The sequence below is a fragment of the Eublepharis macularius genome, chromosome 17 (genome assembly GCF_028583425.1).
Source record: "Eublepharis macularius isolate TG4126 chromosome 17, MPM_Emac_v1.0, whole genome shotgun sequence".
NCBI classification, from domain to species: Eukaryota; Metazoa; Chordata; class Lepidosauria; order Squamata; family Eublepharidae; genus Eublepharis; species Eublepharis macularius.
Genome location: NC_072806.1, coordinates 24,146,038 through 24,162,949, shown reverse-complemented (window position 1 = coordinate 24,162,949; position 16,912 = coordinate 24,146,038). Strand labels below are relative to the sequence as shown.

At 43.4% G+C, this 16,912-nt stretch overlaps 1 protein-coding gene across 2 annotated transcripts in view; it reads left to right on the top strand.

The window, feature by feature from the left end:
* ZZEF1 (zinc finger ZZ-type and EF-hand domain containing 1) overlaps positions 1–16,912 on the top strand; it is a 100,735-nt gene that overhangs the window by 30,010 nt on the left and 53,813 nt on the right. For both annotated transcript variants that reach the window (XM_055001956.1, XM_055001957.1), the window contains exons 13-22: positions 26–241; positions 683–783; positions 3,528–3,697; positions 4,778–4,911; positions 5,629–5,699; positions 7,381–7,495; positions 7,708–7,867; positions 8,261–8,382; positions 8,478–8,600; positions 9,684–9,850. In XM_055001956.1, the coding sequence (XP_054857931.1) occupies positions 26–241; positions 683–783; positions 3,528–3,697; positions 4,778–4,911; positions 5,629–5,699; positions 7,381–7,495; positions 7,708–7,867; positions 8,261–8,382; positions 8,478–8,600; positions 9,684–9,850 (1,379 nt within the window). The remainder of the gene's footprint in view (positions 1–25; positions 242–682; positions 784–3,527; positions 3,698–4,777; positions 4,912–5,628; positions 5,700–7,380; positions 7,496–7,707; positions 7,868–8,260; positions 8,383–8,477; positions 8,601–9,683; positions 9,851–16,912) is intronic.

Here is a 16,912-nt window from a genome sequence, read left to right as displayed (position 1 = left end):
ATGTCGGATGCAATGTCACTTTCAGTACCTGATGGTGAAGTTCCTGTGCACAAGGCAAGACAAAGCCGAGAGACTTGGGGTGCAAGGCTTGAGCCTCTTTGGGTACATCCGGCCTGCATCGACAGAACCCAGCAGAACCATGAGTTGTATGAAGTGCGGCAAAACAAATGGAGGTGCCGTTTGTGGAACAACTCTTCTCCTGAAGACTCTGTGTTTCACCCAGCAGCTTGCTCAGGATTTGGTATGTTTTCCCTTCTCTCCCTGAAACGTCTCTCCAAATTCTAGGCTGCTGTTTTTAAACACACGATTCGTTGACCGCCTACTTTAATGTAGCCACTAGAAAATAATAAAGGATTTAGGCTGGCCTGTGAAAACTTGCGCCATAATAAATTAGCTAGTCCTTTGACGTTCTGCAGGACTCTGCTGTGTTTGTGGTGATACATGAAAAAAGCTGATACCATAGTAATTCTGAATCGAACGCTCTTTAAAACCAGGGCATTTTGTGCACAGATTTAGGGCAGATTTTACTATACTGAGATCCCTTCTGTTGGGATTCAATGTCTAAGATTATTTTCTGGCAGTTTAACATCCATGCCTTCTTTTTCATGGTACTTCTGGTTTTTAAAAATAGAAGAAACAATTATTTAGTGTGCAACTTTTTGTGACTCCATATTCTTTGTAGGTGCAGAAGAAAGAGAGTGGTCTAAGGTACAGATCATACCTGGATTTTGGAGGCCTTGATTTAAAGCTGTTTTGGAATTTCTACAGCAGACTTCACCAAAAGTAGGTCTCCGTCAGTTAAAATAAACTAGATCTAAAGTTCCTGCTCCTGTCTTCTACTCATTGGCCCCGCAATGTCTGTCCGAAGCCCTGCTTTGACTTAAGCAAAGGAGAAGATGAACCATGGATTAAAAAAGCAATAGAGAGGAGTTGGGAATTTGGGGGGTGCTGAGGATGCCGTGCTTTCTGGCTAGATAGGTTCTCTAAGCAACTGACCATTTAAGTCCATTACAATATGCAGTTCAAATAATGGCAGCATTAGTTGCCGGTGAAGCAATTTGCAGAGCTGTTTCTTGACCATCAGAGTAGTAGAGTTCCTATTTTGGAGAGAACTCCAGTTGAGGCATTCCTCAGCAAGTTTTACTTGTCACAAATGGGCAACAGTTGATTAATGGACAGCACTCTCACCCTGTATTATAGTGAGCTTCCTGACACTCTAATTTACAACGTCCCTCCCATCCTATGCCTGGATTATAAGGACGCTTTCCGCTTTCCTTTTTCCACTCCTTGTATCTGATGAAGGGAGCTCTGACTCTCAAACACTCATACCTTGGCAATCTAGTTGGTCATACCCTGGAAACCTAGTTGGACGCAAAACTTGCACACCACCACCAAAGTGTTTAGTTCTAGCCATAAACTGCTTTCTAACCTAGGTGCTGTTCTTTCTACAGGCAGGGGCAGGGCTTGCTTAGTCAGGCTAAGCTGTTGATGGGCAAATTTGCCTGGGTCCTCTCTGATCCTTTAGCTTCCACACAGCAGCAAGGAGTCTTGGAGATGGGGAAAGTGATGGTAACGAAAGTCCTCTCCTCAAGCCTCTTACTGTCCTGGCTGCTGCAGTGGTGGCTACTGCGCTTTCTACCTGTGTATCTAGAGAGGAGGAAAAGGTTGCATTTTTAGTTGATTTCAAATGCTGATTTTATTAATGTAAAAATGCATTTTGTTTATTTACTTCCTTGATAACCCTACCTCTCTCCCCAGTGAGAACCCTCTCCTCATTTTATATTCACAATAACCCTGCAAGGTTGAGTGTGTGTGATTGGCCCAAGATTGCCAAGTGAGCTTCCATGGCAGAGTAGAGATTTAAACCTCTGTCTCTCAGATCCTGGTCTGACACTCTAATCTGGTGATACTCTGCATTCATACAATTACCATCAATCAGAAGAGCCACATTTCCTTTCATTCCTGGCACGAGGCCTGCACTTCAGGAAGGCCCTTGGCTGTGGCTGTTTCAAGGTGGGGGCGGCCTGCCAACCACAAGTCCCACCTGATAGCGGCCTTGCCCATTTTCCTGAAATACGGGTCATGTGCCATCTTGGGAAGTGGTGTTTAGGAGATCTGCAGTTGGCTTGTCAGAGAGCCACGGTTGGTTCCTGTGCCACTCAGTAAGTGTCCCTGCTCTAACCACTATACAACACTGGCTCTGTTAGTATTTCTTGAGATTTTGCTTCTATAGTTTGTTGCAGACCATTCTGAATGTCCGTGATAGCTTAGGATAGCTATCACAATTATTTTGCTTTGTTACTCTCTCTGGAAAGCCTGACCCTTAAATGGGCATTGATGGCACTCTTACATTGGTAGAAACCCCACAAGAAAGGGTTCAGTCTAAGTTTTTGAGGGCTGTTCTGCACATTCCAAATTGTGTATCCAATGCCTGGATATGGAGTCTGGTATTCTCAGGTTTGAAGCCAGGATATGTATCCAGTCCGTTTATATGTGGCTGAAAGGCCATTTTAACCCACAAGGTTTGTTTCCTGTGATCCTTCAAGGCGACTTCCAATCCAGCTGGCTCAATGCTGTGTATAGCCATACTAATAGAATAGGCTTTTCTCCCCAGGTACTCTTTAACTTATGGAGCTGAACAAGCAAAAGGGATAATAAAAAAAAGAATAGAGGATATCAAACATCAATCTGACATCTCCAATGCATCAAAACTTGGGGTGCTGCTAAATGTCAAAAGCACTTTTGAGCCAGCAGTATATTTGACCTCTGTGGAAGCAAATAGTCTTAGAAGGGCATTTGCTCTAGCTAGGTGCTCTGCTCTTCTATCTGCAGTTATTGAAGGCAGGTATAATAAAATCCCCTACCTGGAAAGGTTGTGATCATGTCCCCTAGGAGAGGTCAAATCTGTCGAGCATATGTTCTTTAGCTATCCATTTTATATTGAGGCTCATCTTGGATTTATTACCCCATTACTTGATATGATCCCTGGTTCATAAAGCAAAGCTTCACTGGTTTTTATCTGATAAAAATATTACACTTACATGTCAAGTTGCTAAATTCTGTGCGCTGATTCTTAAACTACAGAATTTGCATCTTAAAAATTTGTTCTCTTTTTAATTATATCTTCTCTTTGATTAACTTGTATGCTGGCCTTAAAGGTAAAGGTAGTCCCCTGTGCAAGCACTGAGTCATTACTGACCCATGGGGCGAACGTTGCATCATGTTGTTTTCTTGGCAGGCTTTTTGTTATGGGGTGGTTTGCCATTGCCTTACCCAGGAAACTGGGTACTCATTTTACCGACCTCAGAAGGATAGAAGGCTGAGTCAGCCTTGAGCCGGCTACCTGAACCTGGCTTCCGCCGGGATCGAACTGAGGTTGTGAGCAGAGCTTGGGCTGCAGTACTGCCGCTTACCACTCTGCGCCACCAGGGCTTCTATGCTGGCTTTAGAACCGTAATAAAACTGAAACTGAAACATTGGTAGAAATGGAACTTTGTTACAGTAATGTTGTGACTTTTCCCTTCTAGCCCACGAGAAGAGTGCATTGAGGCCCAAACCATGATACTGCGGCTTCTCCAGAGCTGCTTCTCAGTGCTCACTACAGACAATAAAACCACAAACACTCAGGAAAACGAACAGAGCCAAAAGCCTGACAACATGGAAGCGGCTCAGGATCTCTACAAGCATCTCTGTGAAGGTGATCTTTTTTAAAAAAAAGATCTGTGGATCAACACAATGTCTCTCACACTTTCTACCTTCAGGGAACATTTTCCACGTCAGTTGGGGGCCACAGAAATCCCTGGGCATGACTGAGGATTCTGGGACATGTTCACTGGTAGTGGTCTTAATCTTGCTATACTTTAAGTTTCTTTCTTTATGTAGTATTTGAAGAGGGACAGTTATTTCTTTGGAATGAAGAAGCATAGAGGAAATAATAATGATAATGATGATTTATTTATTTTTTATTTTGTCATTTATGATCTGCCTTTCTCACTGGGACTGAAGGCGGATTACACAGTGTGAGAGTAGTACAGTCAGTATCAAGGACAATTTCATAAACAGTGCCGTAGGGTAAATAAACACAAGTTTACAAAGACATAACATTAGCAAGAATCCAATACCGAGTTGAAGAAATGCTGAAACAGAACATAAGCAATCCTAGGACTGACATAGGAGCACATATTTAAAGCAACAGATAGTACGTAAGGCAACATAGTGGTGAAGTCTGTGGGTGAAATCTATGGTCCCAAACTCATTTTCAGAGTATCTGAAACCTCTCTATAATACAAAAGCCTTTTTGAACAATTTGGTTTTGCATCATTTGCGGAAAGCTAGGAGAGTGGAGGTTCTCCTGACCTCCTCAGGCAGGCTGTTTCACAGGGTAGGAGCCACCACAGAGAAAGCCCGTGTATGGGCTGCTGTTTATTTTGCCTGTGTGCAGGATGGCACCTGCAGGAGACCCTATTCAGATGAGTGAAGTTGCTGTGGAGGAACATGGGGAGGGAGGCGGTCCTGTAGGCGTGTCAGACCAAGGCCATGAAGAGCTTTGTAGATGATGATGATGATGATGATACCGATATCTTGGTGCCTCAGTGTAAAGCATTTTTATCTTTTTGAATGATATAAAAATCCATTGGCATTTATTTCGGTATGAACTTTCGTGAGCTCATATTGAAATAAACGTTATTACTAGTCTTTAAGGTGCCACTGGATTTTTGTTTCATTTTACTGTGACAGACTAACGCAGTCATCTTTTTGCATTTATGTTTCTGTGCAGTCGTAGACGGGAGAGAGAGTGAGTCCACGCCGTTAAAGACCTTGAAGCAGGAAGTCAACAACACATTAGTCAACGGCGCAGCCATCTTTTTCCCTGAGAGGCTTACCCGACGGGAGCAGCTCTTTGCCATGATGGTATATTGGTCTCTCTTCATTCATTCGTTTTGGCAGTTTTAGATCCTGCCTTTTTGTTCTCACCCTATCACTTAAAAACATGAAAGTGACGATAAAACATCGTCGTAAGAACGCCGAAAACACCACAGCAGCAAATTGCTTCATTTGAAGGTCTTCTGGAATGTGCGTTTTCAAATTATGCCGGAAGAGCCTGCAGAGGGTGCAGGTCTGCGGGGAAGAGTTCTCTGACTTGGGCAGGGAAGACTGCTGTAAAGGGCCTCCCGGAAGTCCTTGCCAACTGTGTCTTGGATAACACAGCTTCCTGTGTATAAATTACCTCTGGCTTCCCCATCCAATGCCCCAATGAAAACCTATTTACTTCATTTTATTTATTTACAAGATTTATAATCCCATCTTTCAGCCCAGACAGGGCCACCAAGCCTGTTAACAAGTACAAACAGAGCAGTATAAACACACATCATAAAACAAGTTAAAACCAAAACTATATATAAAAACATAGTGGCATCACTTAAAACGTAGGGAAGGAAGGGAGGGATCATCAAGGGAATGATGGAGAAAGCAAAAAGAGTCTTCACCCTCCACCCTGATAGAATGAGACAGACCTGCAAATGTGGCTGCTGTAGCAATGTTTAACCTCGTGTTTATTTTACTACACTTAACGCTTTTGTGTATGTGTTGTTTTTTTTAATTAGTCTTTTTTTCCTTCTTTTTCCCCAGAAAAACATTACAGAGCAGGAACACAAACCATCTGTCCATCTTGCTTTCAAATCCCTCTGCACATATTTCAGGTAAACCTCTTAATTATGTCGAAAGGAATGCTACAGATCTTTCATCTCAGCAACCTTGTTCTCCTACCTGTGAAACAGTCTGCTAAACTTCCTGCAAGCAAGAAAAAAGGACCTTCACGCGATAGGAATAATGTTTGGGTTCCAATGGAGGGAGGGGGTGGTGGAAAGGAAAACATAGTGTGGAATGAACAGTCGAACATCAGATTGGACTGAGACTATTTCTATACGTATTTATAATACGTGGTGTGTAAGCCGCTTTAGTGTACTGCAACTTGCGACCAAAATTCTGCTACCCGGAAAGCCAAATGCAAACAGAAGTTCAGAATACACAGACAATGGGCATGGAACTCAATGTCCTTTGCTTTGACATTTGATACTTTATACCATTTTTGATTTGCATTCCAGCAGCATCTTGAAAAACAGTGGTACTCGTATTCAAGAGTACTTTCTAACCTGAAAAATGTACAGTAGCAGATGAAGAGGAGGATTTGGGATGAGGGTCAAGATGTACAGACTCCAGGAGGCTTAGGAAGGGAAAGGGAACTGTCAAGTGGAACAGGGTCTTTCTTCCCTGTACTGAGTTGTAACGGATTTTTACCCGTGTCTTAACTAAGGCTTCCACTTTCCCAGAAGAAAGATTTATCTTTACTCTTGGATAGCTTTCAACAGTTAGTTAAGACCTGTCAAACAGAATCTGCTCATTTAACAAATTCTGCTTATCAGTACATTATTTATTGCAAAGCTTTTTTCCCATCAAGACACACAGAAACCTTTCTAGAGTTTCTTTCTTTCTTTTTATTGAAATACACTCTAGTCTTTTAATGAAGCAAGATATCAAAACATAAATGATTATTAATATCAATCTGACAAAAATGGAAAACAGAAAAGCAATAAGAATTAGGTTGGCTAACATTTCCTAATTAACTCTAAGTTTAAAACAAAGTTTCCATGAAAGGCATAAAGATCCCCATAGCATACGAAGGTAAGAGTCTCACCTAGATTCTCATGAGATTTCTTCCAATCAGGACTCTGATGTACTATCTGAATTTGCATGTTTTATAGGTTTATCTTATGCAAATATCTAAGATATTTTTCATGTGATAGCATAGATAAACTATGATTGGTTTACTGCTTAATTAAACATTCGTATTTTCTATTGTATAACATTCTAATTAGCCAAAAAGTGACATTATATCCAACTTGCAAAACAAAACTATAAATCCATGAGAAATGACAGAAAGAGTTAAGTTGGTAGATCACCATTGGTCCATTCTGTGATTGGAGAACATTAATCTAGATAGTGTCCACTATTTTAAATTAGCTATCAAAGATTAAAGCACTCCTGATTTAGTTAAACAACACTGGGAAAAAAACACAAGACAGTTCACGCAAAGTAGTCCACTCAGAATACACGTGTTTGTATTGCTTTGTATAATGTGCTTTAATCTGTATTACTGCAACAGAGTTAGTGGAGCCCTTCCCACTGGTGTAAGAGCCCTTTCCTACTTTTCTTGTTTTTAATGAAGAAGATGATACTCATATCCATGAGGACTAGAAACACTCTATTTGAGAAGGTGGGATTTTGAAGAATTCAGTGGATGTGCTGGAGTTCTTGAATTTGAATGCTTTATGTTTAGACCTGCATTAATAGAATACTTGGGAAATGTTCATTCTTTGACAGCGATCAGGATCCTGGTGGGCTTTTGCTCTTACCAGAGAAAGGAACTTCTGCAAACCTGGATGTTGATCAAGTGCTGTCGGTGATGGAAACACTCTTGTTGGTGGCTTCAAGAGAGGTAGGAATACTTAATTTGATTTACCATCTGCCTTGCTCACCAAGACTCCAGGTGGATTACCCAGTGCAAGTCAATGTAATGAATATTATGAAACATATATTAAGCAATGTAATAGGACCTGAAAACTGAAACAAATCACTAACAGTTTTTCTAGAAAACCCCTAGCATGCATTTCTCTTTTTTCTAACAACTTCAAACTTTTAATTTTTCAGTGTGAAATGTTGATGCTTGGTGTCGCCCAGCCAGACAGCAGTTCCGTGCTCTCGTCGTTATTCTGGTCTGTACAGGGCAGCCTCCTTTCCTGGTGCTACTTGCAGCTTAAGGGGAACGACTCAGCCTCAAAGAACCTTGCCACAGAAGTACTTACAAAATGTAGGTATTCAAGCCAAAGAAGCAACTATTGTAAGAATTTGATGCAATCTCATCTCAAGTTGGCCTGAGGTAAAAATCAGGTCAAGGAAACTGCAGACAGTTGAAGAGATGGTACAAGACTTCTGAATAGAGATAACATGCTTCACTTTATTCAAACACCTTTGTGAAGCTTGGGAACTATGCTATTATACTAGAAAACCAACTCAACCCCCCCACCCCACCCAACCCCAAAATGTTACATACCCATAAGTATTATAACAAGATTTAAAGTAGTTAAATACCGGAGCAAAGCATGGCTATCAAACTAGTTTGTTATAAACCAAGGCTACTGGTATTACTGAAGCAGTAAGAAAAATAGTGTTCATCGGCCCCTTTATCTTCTTTTTGGTCTAGATGTACAGTTGTTCCTGTCAAGCATCAGGAAAGTTTTTGAATCTCTCCTGGCCCAGCAGAGTGGAAAAATCATAGTGGAAAAATTAAGCAACTCTGTCTTTGCTATGGTAACCCGCCAGCTGGTAAGTGAGCTGCGTGGGCTATTGTGGTACATAGTTAATTACTTGATTTAAAACCCTGTAATCTTAATGAGATGTCTTGTGCATGCTTTCTCCAGATGACCGTCCTTCAGGACTTCTGCACTTTAGATATTCCACACTGTGCCCTTCTGCAGAATATCAGCATCTTGACAAAACTACTGAATGGCCTGTTGATGGAGACTGTAGAGAATACGGATAAGGTAGCCTCCCAAAAGGGTGCAGATATTTCTAATGAATGTTTGTCATCTTTAAGTGGCTGTTCTGTAGAATAATTCTGTAGTCTGTTATGCTTTTTGTTGAAGTTCATCACTATATCTAATAGTATAATACATAGGGCCCCTCGTGCCAGTTACAAAAGCAGCAAAAAATAAATAAATCAGCCTCTCACAGATAAGGAAAGGATGTCTGTTTGCTCAAGGGGACTCTCTGGGCATGCAGACAAATACGACTTCATCAACTTGCCAAAAAATGGGAAACATACAAAATCTGATGAGAACTGAATGCGTTTCAAAACTGTTGAGTGAATTAAGAGGGGAAAGGGGCGGGGGAAGAGAGAAATTCGCCTGCTCGAGCACCTTAGAGTTTATAGATTTTGGCAAAAGAAATTTTTGGAGAATGGAATTTGATTTTTAAGTCTCTTCCCCCCCCCCAATAATCCTGTGTCCACTGATACAACAGTGAAACCTGTCTCTCCCCCCCCCGCCCCCCCGACAAGATTGGAATCTCGGCATACTTGGGAGAATCTCCAGGTTTTGCAGGAAAAGATTACTTTATGACTTAAAGAAAACCCACCCCCAGGTGAGCACCTTGCAATCACAAAACATGGCACCCAGAGCAGGAGCTCAAAGATAGAATTTAAAGCACAGCTTGAGTTATAATATGAGAGAAGACACTCATGGAATTCAACAAAAAGTAATCTGACCTTCAGGTTCCAGAAAAAAAGTCTTTTTTAGAACTACTGGTCATATGAAAACTGTATATTTCTGGCATCATTTCCATTTCAGACAATTACTGGGAAAAAAATGACAAGGGCCCCAGTGTATGGCAATAAATACCACAGTAGGATCTGAGCCTTCTAGGCCCTGATATGTCAAGGTAGTGGGAAGACCTATTGCCCCTGAGGCACCCATTCTGGACCTAATTCTGAAGTTTGGACTAACTTTTTATGTGTACAGGATACTTCTGGGAAAGCAATGCTGGCGTTCAGAATTATTTCCAGCTTGGATTTGGGGGAGTCCATCCCATCCCTGCTCTGTCTTGATTTGTTTCTCCAATTATACCAGGTGGACATGGAAAACTGGCAGCAAGAACAACCTGTGGTTCTGAGAACGTGGGCTATGGAGTCGCCCCATAACTATGACAATAACTGCCACGATGTCACAGTGTTCATTTGCCCAGAGGCAACTTACTTCGAGGTGGAATTTAACGAACGATGTGAAACAGAGAGGAGGTAACTTGGCGGCGATCGGTCTAGGGGCAATTTTGTGTTGAATTTTGCTTTGGCCTTACCAGATCCATTGGTTTCTAAAAGCATTTCAACAGGGCTTGCCCACATGTGCATCCAAAGCCTGTGTAAACAGCTCTTTTGGAAACTGGTTTTCCTAGATAACAGTAGCCGCCAAACTCAGTCAGAAAATAAAGGAAGAATCTTCTTTCAGAAGAGCTTTTCCACTGATGATTTTCCACTATAGTTTGTTTATTTATTTACACTGAAATCTCATTCAGAGTTGGAAGCAATGCTGTAAAGCAAGTTGAAATGGCATATTACATGACGTGGAAATATCCAGTAGGAGCATCCCTGCAGCACACAGTACTGTGTATACTCTACAGTCCGTATCTCCTTATCAAAGCATCTCTCTGAACCAGTATCTTACAGTAAAGCTCTGTTACCTGTGTAAAAAAGCCCTCCTGAATAATTTAATTTTGCACAGGTTGCAAAAAGTCAAGGGAGTGGGAGCTTCCTGATTTTTTCCCTCACTCTGCCCCTGCGGCTGATCTTGCCACTGGATACAAAGCCATCTGTATGGGGGACTGGTAATGTTGATACCCGGCTTTTAGGCATGTCTTGTCCATTATTTTCTGAAATACGGCATTTATCGGGGAATGCATTTATTGTCATACATTAGAAACTTCTTGTCATGTTCGTTGAGTTTGTACACCCAGCTTTCTTGAATGGGCGTCCAGAGAGAATCTAAAAATAAACTACATCTTTGCTGTTAAATATATTTATGATTATAACATTAGAAATATAAATCATGAAGTGGGGGAGAGGGCAGTATGATAAAAGAACAATTTGGAAAACCAGCCCACCCCTTAAACTCTTCCTCTGTTTGATTTTGATCTCTTGGGGGCTTGAGCAGGCTGATTTGTCACCTCCCCCCCCCCACCCACACACACACCTGTCTTTCAACTGCTTTCAACATTCTATGCTTTCCACAGAGTTTTCAGTCATCAGGCCAATTTTAAAGAGGTTTTTCCCATTCAGTTTGCAGATATGTTTCTGCATAATCCTCTGAGTATGTAGAGACCCCTGACTTGTCTATGGGTGGCTTTATTTTGCTGCTTTCATCATCTGCATAGGAACCCAGCTGTTAGATATAGTGATGGAAAGTGAAAAGGAAATGAAATGGTGAAGCTAGCCAACGTTTATAAGACCCTGCAGGTTCTGCAGTATGGAATGGAAATAGGCACTGAAAGCAGATCAACTTCTGCAGCTTAGTCTGTGTGTAGATCCAGAGGAGTTAGTCTGTAGTTGCAAAATAGTAAGGAGTCCAGTAGCACCTTTAAGACTAACCAACTTTATTGTAGCATAAGCTTTCAAAAACCACAGCTCTCTTCATCAGATGCATGGAGGCTGAAGAGCGCTGTGGTTCTGATTAAGAGAACAGTGGTTCTCGAAAGCTTATGCTACGATAAAGTTAGTTAGTCTTAAAGGTGCTATTGGACTGTTTATTATTTAGTCTGTGTGCACACATACGCACAATACCCCACAATAAGAGTAGCCCTGTTTGCAAGTGACAGAGAATGCATATACAATCTGTGTACAATATACTCTTGCTTCTTCTTCATATGCACATTGACTAATTCTCACATTACGTTCAATGCATGTACACCTTAACATATGATTTAAACCCTACAATTTATCCAGGCACTGGTCCTTTGTAAACATGTATTGGCATGACGTGCGCTTACTGTAACTTGTGAACAGGGCTAATAATGCTCTTAAAATAAGGGGTGTTGGGCAGTTAAGGCTGTTTATGCAGTGGTGTTCACTGCTTTTAAATCCGTATTGCACACAGTCTGGTCTAGGATGTTCCAGTATGGAAGAGCTGGCCGAGTATTATGATGATGAAAAGGAACTGTGATCCAAGAGGTCCCTGATTCAGGTCCTTTGCCACAAATATATTTAAGTAGCTTTTGGCAAAACATTCTCAGCTGCAGCTGTCTCTGTGATATTGAAATGAGGATTAACTCTGGCCTCCCTTACTGTGCTGCATAAATGCCAAGATTAACAGATGGTGGAAATATGAGTATGAGTACCTTTTAAAAAGTTAATTATAAAAATGATGATAGTGTAAATAATTCTTTAAACTTTATGTAATGCTTGTTCAAAACACCCTTCAGGTATTTCCAAACTGGGTTAACAACTCTAAACAATAAATGTTTAAACTATCCTTTCTTTCCCCGCTTCTGTTCTTTGGTACAAGAGCAATGGTGATGAGGCAGCTCCACCAAGATTTTCTCTTATCATTGGAGGATGGTATCTTTGTGTGGGTTTTGCCTCCTCCTTGCTCCGTAGGCAGGGCATATGCAGATTTCTTGCAAAGGCTTCCAATATCCTGATGAGGTACTCAAACACCCTCTGCCCCCATCTGTGCCCTGCCCACTCTGTGGATGGACAAGGTTCCACAGTGCTCTTACCTTGTTAGGTAAAAAAGCAGGAGAAAATTCTGAAACATCTGACAAAATCAGCTGTGGCTCCCTCCACCCCCTGCTTGCTGGAGGTGGGGGCAAAGAAGAAGCAGCTGTTGTCTTGGATGGAATGCCGCACAGCAGCAACTGCAGCCAGGCCACTGCAAGAGAACAGCATGGCTGATTCAACCTCTGAGGCCCTGGGACAGGCCTCTGCAGTGACAGCCAGTGCCTCTTCTTTGGCTCCTGGGAGAGTGGGGCTTTACTCCACTTAGATCTCTGCACCTACATTACTAGGAAGGTGGTGAAGGACATTATGTTACTAATAAAGTGGTGAAAAACATTAAACAGGACCTGAAAGAGAAAAAGTGCAAAAAAAAAAAGCAGCTATGATGTAAATGGAAGGATGAGGATTGCTCCTCCCCTTCTCCCAACTTCCAGGAGGAGATGAAAAATGGAATCCAGCAGATGATCAGTCCCAGCAGCCCATGATATTCTCCTACTGGTCCTCTATTCCATCCCAGTCTGGGCTGGCTCCGTCTCTCCACATGAAAATTGAAGAGAGTACTAGATCGACATAGGTACCCAGAAGGTGATCTTGGTTTCTAGAAGACCCTTTACCCACCGACTCTATGGAGCCACTTGGAAAACCTTTCACAGGTGGTACCACAGGAAAAAAAACAGTACATCTGCAGCAGGCATAAGAGAAGTCCTTCACTTCCTCCACAAATGATCTGAATCGAGGCCTCTTTGGCAGCCCTTTCATTGGTTCTCTGTCCTGTTGCAAGACAGCCACTTTCCAGAAGCAACCATATAAAGCGTTCTTAGAGGGAGCATCCCTATCCAGCCCTCCTGTTCAACATCAGTTGCCTTTGTAGGCCCTCCATAAGGTGTTGAGAGTTCTACAGTAACCTCCATTTGAACTCTCAAGTTCTGTTCAACTGAACATTCTATCCTCCAGGGTAGCTTTCCTTGTTGTAGCTGTAACTTTGGCCAGGAGGATATCAGAACTCACTGTCCTTTTGACTGGAAATGAGCTTTGTTCTTTTGAGGAGGATATGGTGACCTTGTGTGCGCTAATCCTTCCTTTATACCGAAGGTGAACTTTTTGTTCATTGTCCATCTTCTGTGCAGTCCCACATAGGGACTGCGCATGCGCAGGCCTGCCGATCGGAAGTCTATTAGGGGGCACTCACTTTCCAGTGAGCATGAGCGAGACTTCCCACAGAAATGGTGCTGGGAGGCGATGCCCCCAATCCTCCAGTTCCTTTTTTGCCACTGGTTGAGAAGGTTCTGCATTTTGATCCACTCATTCTAGATTGTAGTTGTGCAAATTTTGGTGAGATCTTTCTAAATATAATGGCTGATACCACCTTTATATTTAAGAAATGTGTTACTTGCGCGACTAAAATGTCCAAAACTGACAGTCATTCTATTTGTCTGGAGTGCCTGGGGGAGGGACACAATGTCCAGGCCTGTGAGCACTGTAAGAGCTTCAACCCCAAGGCCAGGACGGAGAGAGCCAAGCGCCTTAATGCCCTGCTTTGGGAACGTGCCATGAAGGCTTCCGATGCTCCTAAAGCCTTTCCCCCTCTTCTGTGGGGACAGCGGGGGACAGAGGCTGTGGGGACAGGCCCTTGAAAAGGCCAACCTGACACTTACCAATTCAATCCGGATCCGTCACTTGTCCCGTCAGTCAACGGCGTCCTCGGATCCATCTCGGAACCAATCTCAACTTCACACATTGGAGTCGCAGGTTCCATTGGAGGAAGCCCTGATTCGCACTCCTCTCGAGTCTTCCGCAAGGTCGGATCCATTGGCATTGAGCGCCCCGAAGAAGAGAAGAGTGGAATTGAATCTCAGAGAACGTCGTGAGATGCCGAAGTCGATGGCCTCGAAGTCGAGGAAATCTCGACTGCGAATGCAGATGCTGCAGCTATGGTTTCTCTCTGTGCACAATTTTGAGACTGCACGGCAATGTTCTACCTGAACAAACAGGGGCACCACGTCCAGGACTCTGTGCGACGAAGCCAGATTGGGCTGTTGCCAGAGGTGTTTCTTTACAAGCTGTTCACGTTCCAGGCTCAGTGAATGTGAAAGCGGACTTGCTGAGCAGACTGAGGTTGGAGAACCACGAATGGTCCCTGACGGACGTGTATCTAGAGTTGGTGTTCAAACAATGGGGATTTCTGGAGATGGATCTCTTTGCAAGAGAGGGGAACCAGAAGGCGCTAGACTTCTGTTCTGGGGGGGGACTGGGACGCAATTCTCTGGGAGATGGTTTCCAGATAGTATGGAAGGGGCATATCTTCTATGCGTTACCTCCCTTTCCCTTACTTGCTCGAGTCGTAAGCAAGATCCAGATAGACAGACCACATGATATAACACCCTTTTGGCCCAGACAACCATGGTTCCAGCATGTGTTGCACCTGTCCAGAGGTTGATGTTATCAGTTTGGACCACAACCAGATCTTCTCACTCATGACGGGGTATGGTTTCACGACTTACCCAGACTGAGGTTGACAGCATGGCTCATAGAGGGACAGGAACTCTTTCCGCTAGAATAGCAGAGGTTGTGCTTAATGCATGGAGACTGAATACTGGAAGGCCTTATGAGTTTAAATGAGGAAGGTTCATTCAGTGGGTCTCTGAGGAATTTAGACCCATTTGACTGTCAGATTTCAGACATTCTGGAATTCCTATTGTCTCTCAAGGATGAGGGCCTTTCCAATTCCTCTGTTAAAGTTTACCGTGCCGCTATCTCAGCTTTTCACCCCAGGGTAGATGGGAGAACAGGTTTTTCTCACAGCATGTTAAAGTCTTTCCTCAGGGGTCTTCAGAATTTGTTTCCCCCAGTTAAGGAAATAGTGCCTCAGTGGTCGCTCCAGTTGGTCCTGTCACAGTTAATGCACCCTCCTTTTGAGCCACTAGCCACTTGTGAGCATGCTGACCTATCTCCGAAGGTGGCGTTCCTAATAGCCATTTTTTCCAACACCCCCCCCCCCACACACACACATGCCTTCAAGAGCTCGCTGTTGGTTAGCACAACCAGCACTTTCCCTTAGCAGGAGAGTGAGTGAGCTTGCTGCCCTTTGCTTTGACCCTCTCTTTTTGTAAGATTCATAGTGGTAAAGCCGTGTTAAGACCTGACCTTAAGTGCAGACCCATTTGGCTCAGAATATTGTCTTACCTGTTGTCTTCTCCAACCCAGCTTCTGCATCTGAGCGTGCATTGCACTCCTTGGATGTAAGGAGGGCTCTGCTCTTTTACTTACATCGTACAGCTGAATTTAGGAAGGACAAACGACTGTTTGTTATGCTGGCCCTAAGAAGGCCCTTATGCTGCTCAATCAGTGTCCCGTTGGGTCACCTCTGCTATTAGGCGATGTTACAGTTCTGCTAACATACCTTGCCCCCTCGAGGTTTGAGCTCATTCCACAAGAGCACAGGCGTCTTCATCTGCGCTTCTGAAGGGCATCCTGCTGATCGACATATATAGCGCTGCCACGTGGTCTTCACCCGACACGTTCATGAAGCACTATGCCCTGGATGTTATGGAGAGAAGAGAATCGGCTGTGGGTCAAGCTGTGCCGCTCTGTTTCATTGAAGATCACTCCCACCTCCTGGTAAGAAGCTTGTGAGTCTCCCATGTGGGACTGCACAGAAGACGGACAATGAAAACCGAGTTGCACTTACTGTAATTGCTGTTCATTGATGTCTTCTATGCAGGCACACTTACCCTTCCTCCAACCCGGCTGTGTGCCTCATCTCTTACCTGTGGAACCGGCACCTCAGGAGAACTGGAGGGTCGGGGGCGCCATCTCCCAGTGCCGTTTCAGCAAGAAGTCTTGCTCATGTGCACTGGAAGGTGAGCGCCCCCTAGCGGACTTAGCTAGAAAAACATCTGATCGGCAGGCCTGCGCATGCGCAGTCCCTGTGTATGCCTGCGCAGAAGACCTCAATGAACAGCAGTTACAGTCACTGCAACTCTGTTTTCCCCAGGGATCAAGCGCTCCGTCTCCCTTCATTCTGTCCTCATCCCAGTCATCCTAAGGAACATGAGTGGCATAAACTAGATGCCTGGAGTATCCTCCGCCCCTACATTAAAAGGACAGCAGCCTTCAGATCTTCAGATGCCTTGTTTTGTCCTCTTACCCAATACCAAGAAGAAGAAAGCATTATCATCAACCATAGCCAGATGGATCAAACCATGCATTTCCCTGTCTTAGGGCATTCAGCATCTTTTGCTGCCCTCAGTTTGTTGCCTCTTCTACTAGAGCAACCCCTATTTCTGCAGCCCTCTACACCGAAGCATCCATTGCAGAGGCCTCAGCTGAGGCAGCATTTCACAGAAGAGTCCTTCAGAAGGTAGTACGTTTATAATTCTCTCTTTTTTCCTACCCAGTGTAATAAAACATTTCAGTGTCCCATACCTCAGGTCGAAGAAACTTACTGTTAATAAAAGGAAAGATATCCCATACCAAGCCACTGATGGAGAATGAAACATTGGACTTACCATGAGGGTTTCTTCTCATCAGTGGATTGGGAGGTATCCTTCCCTGCCGTAGTTGGTATAGGAGGAATTGAAGAACTCCCTATTT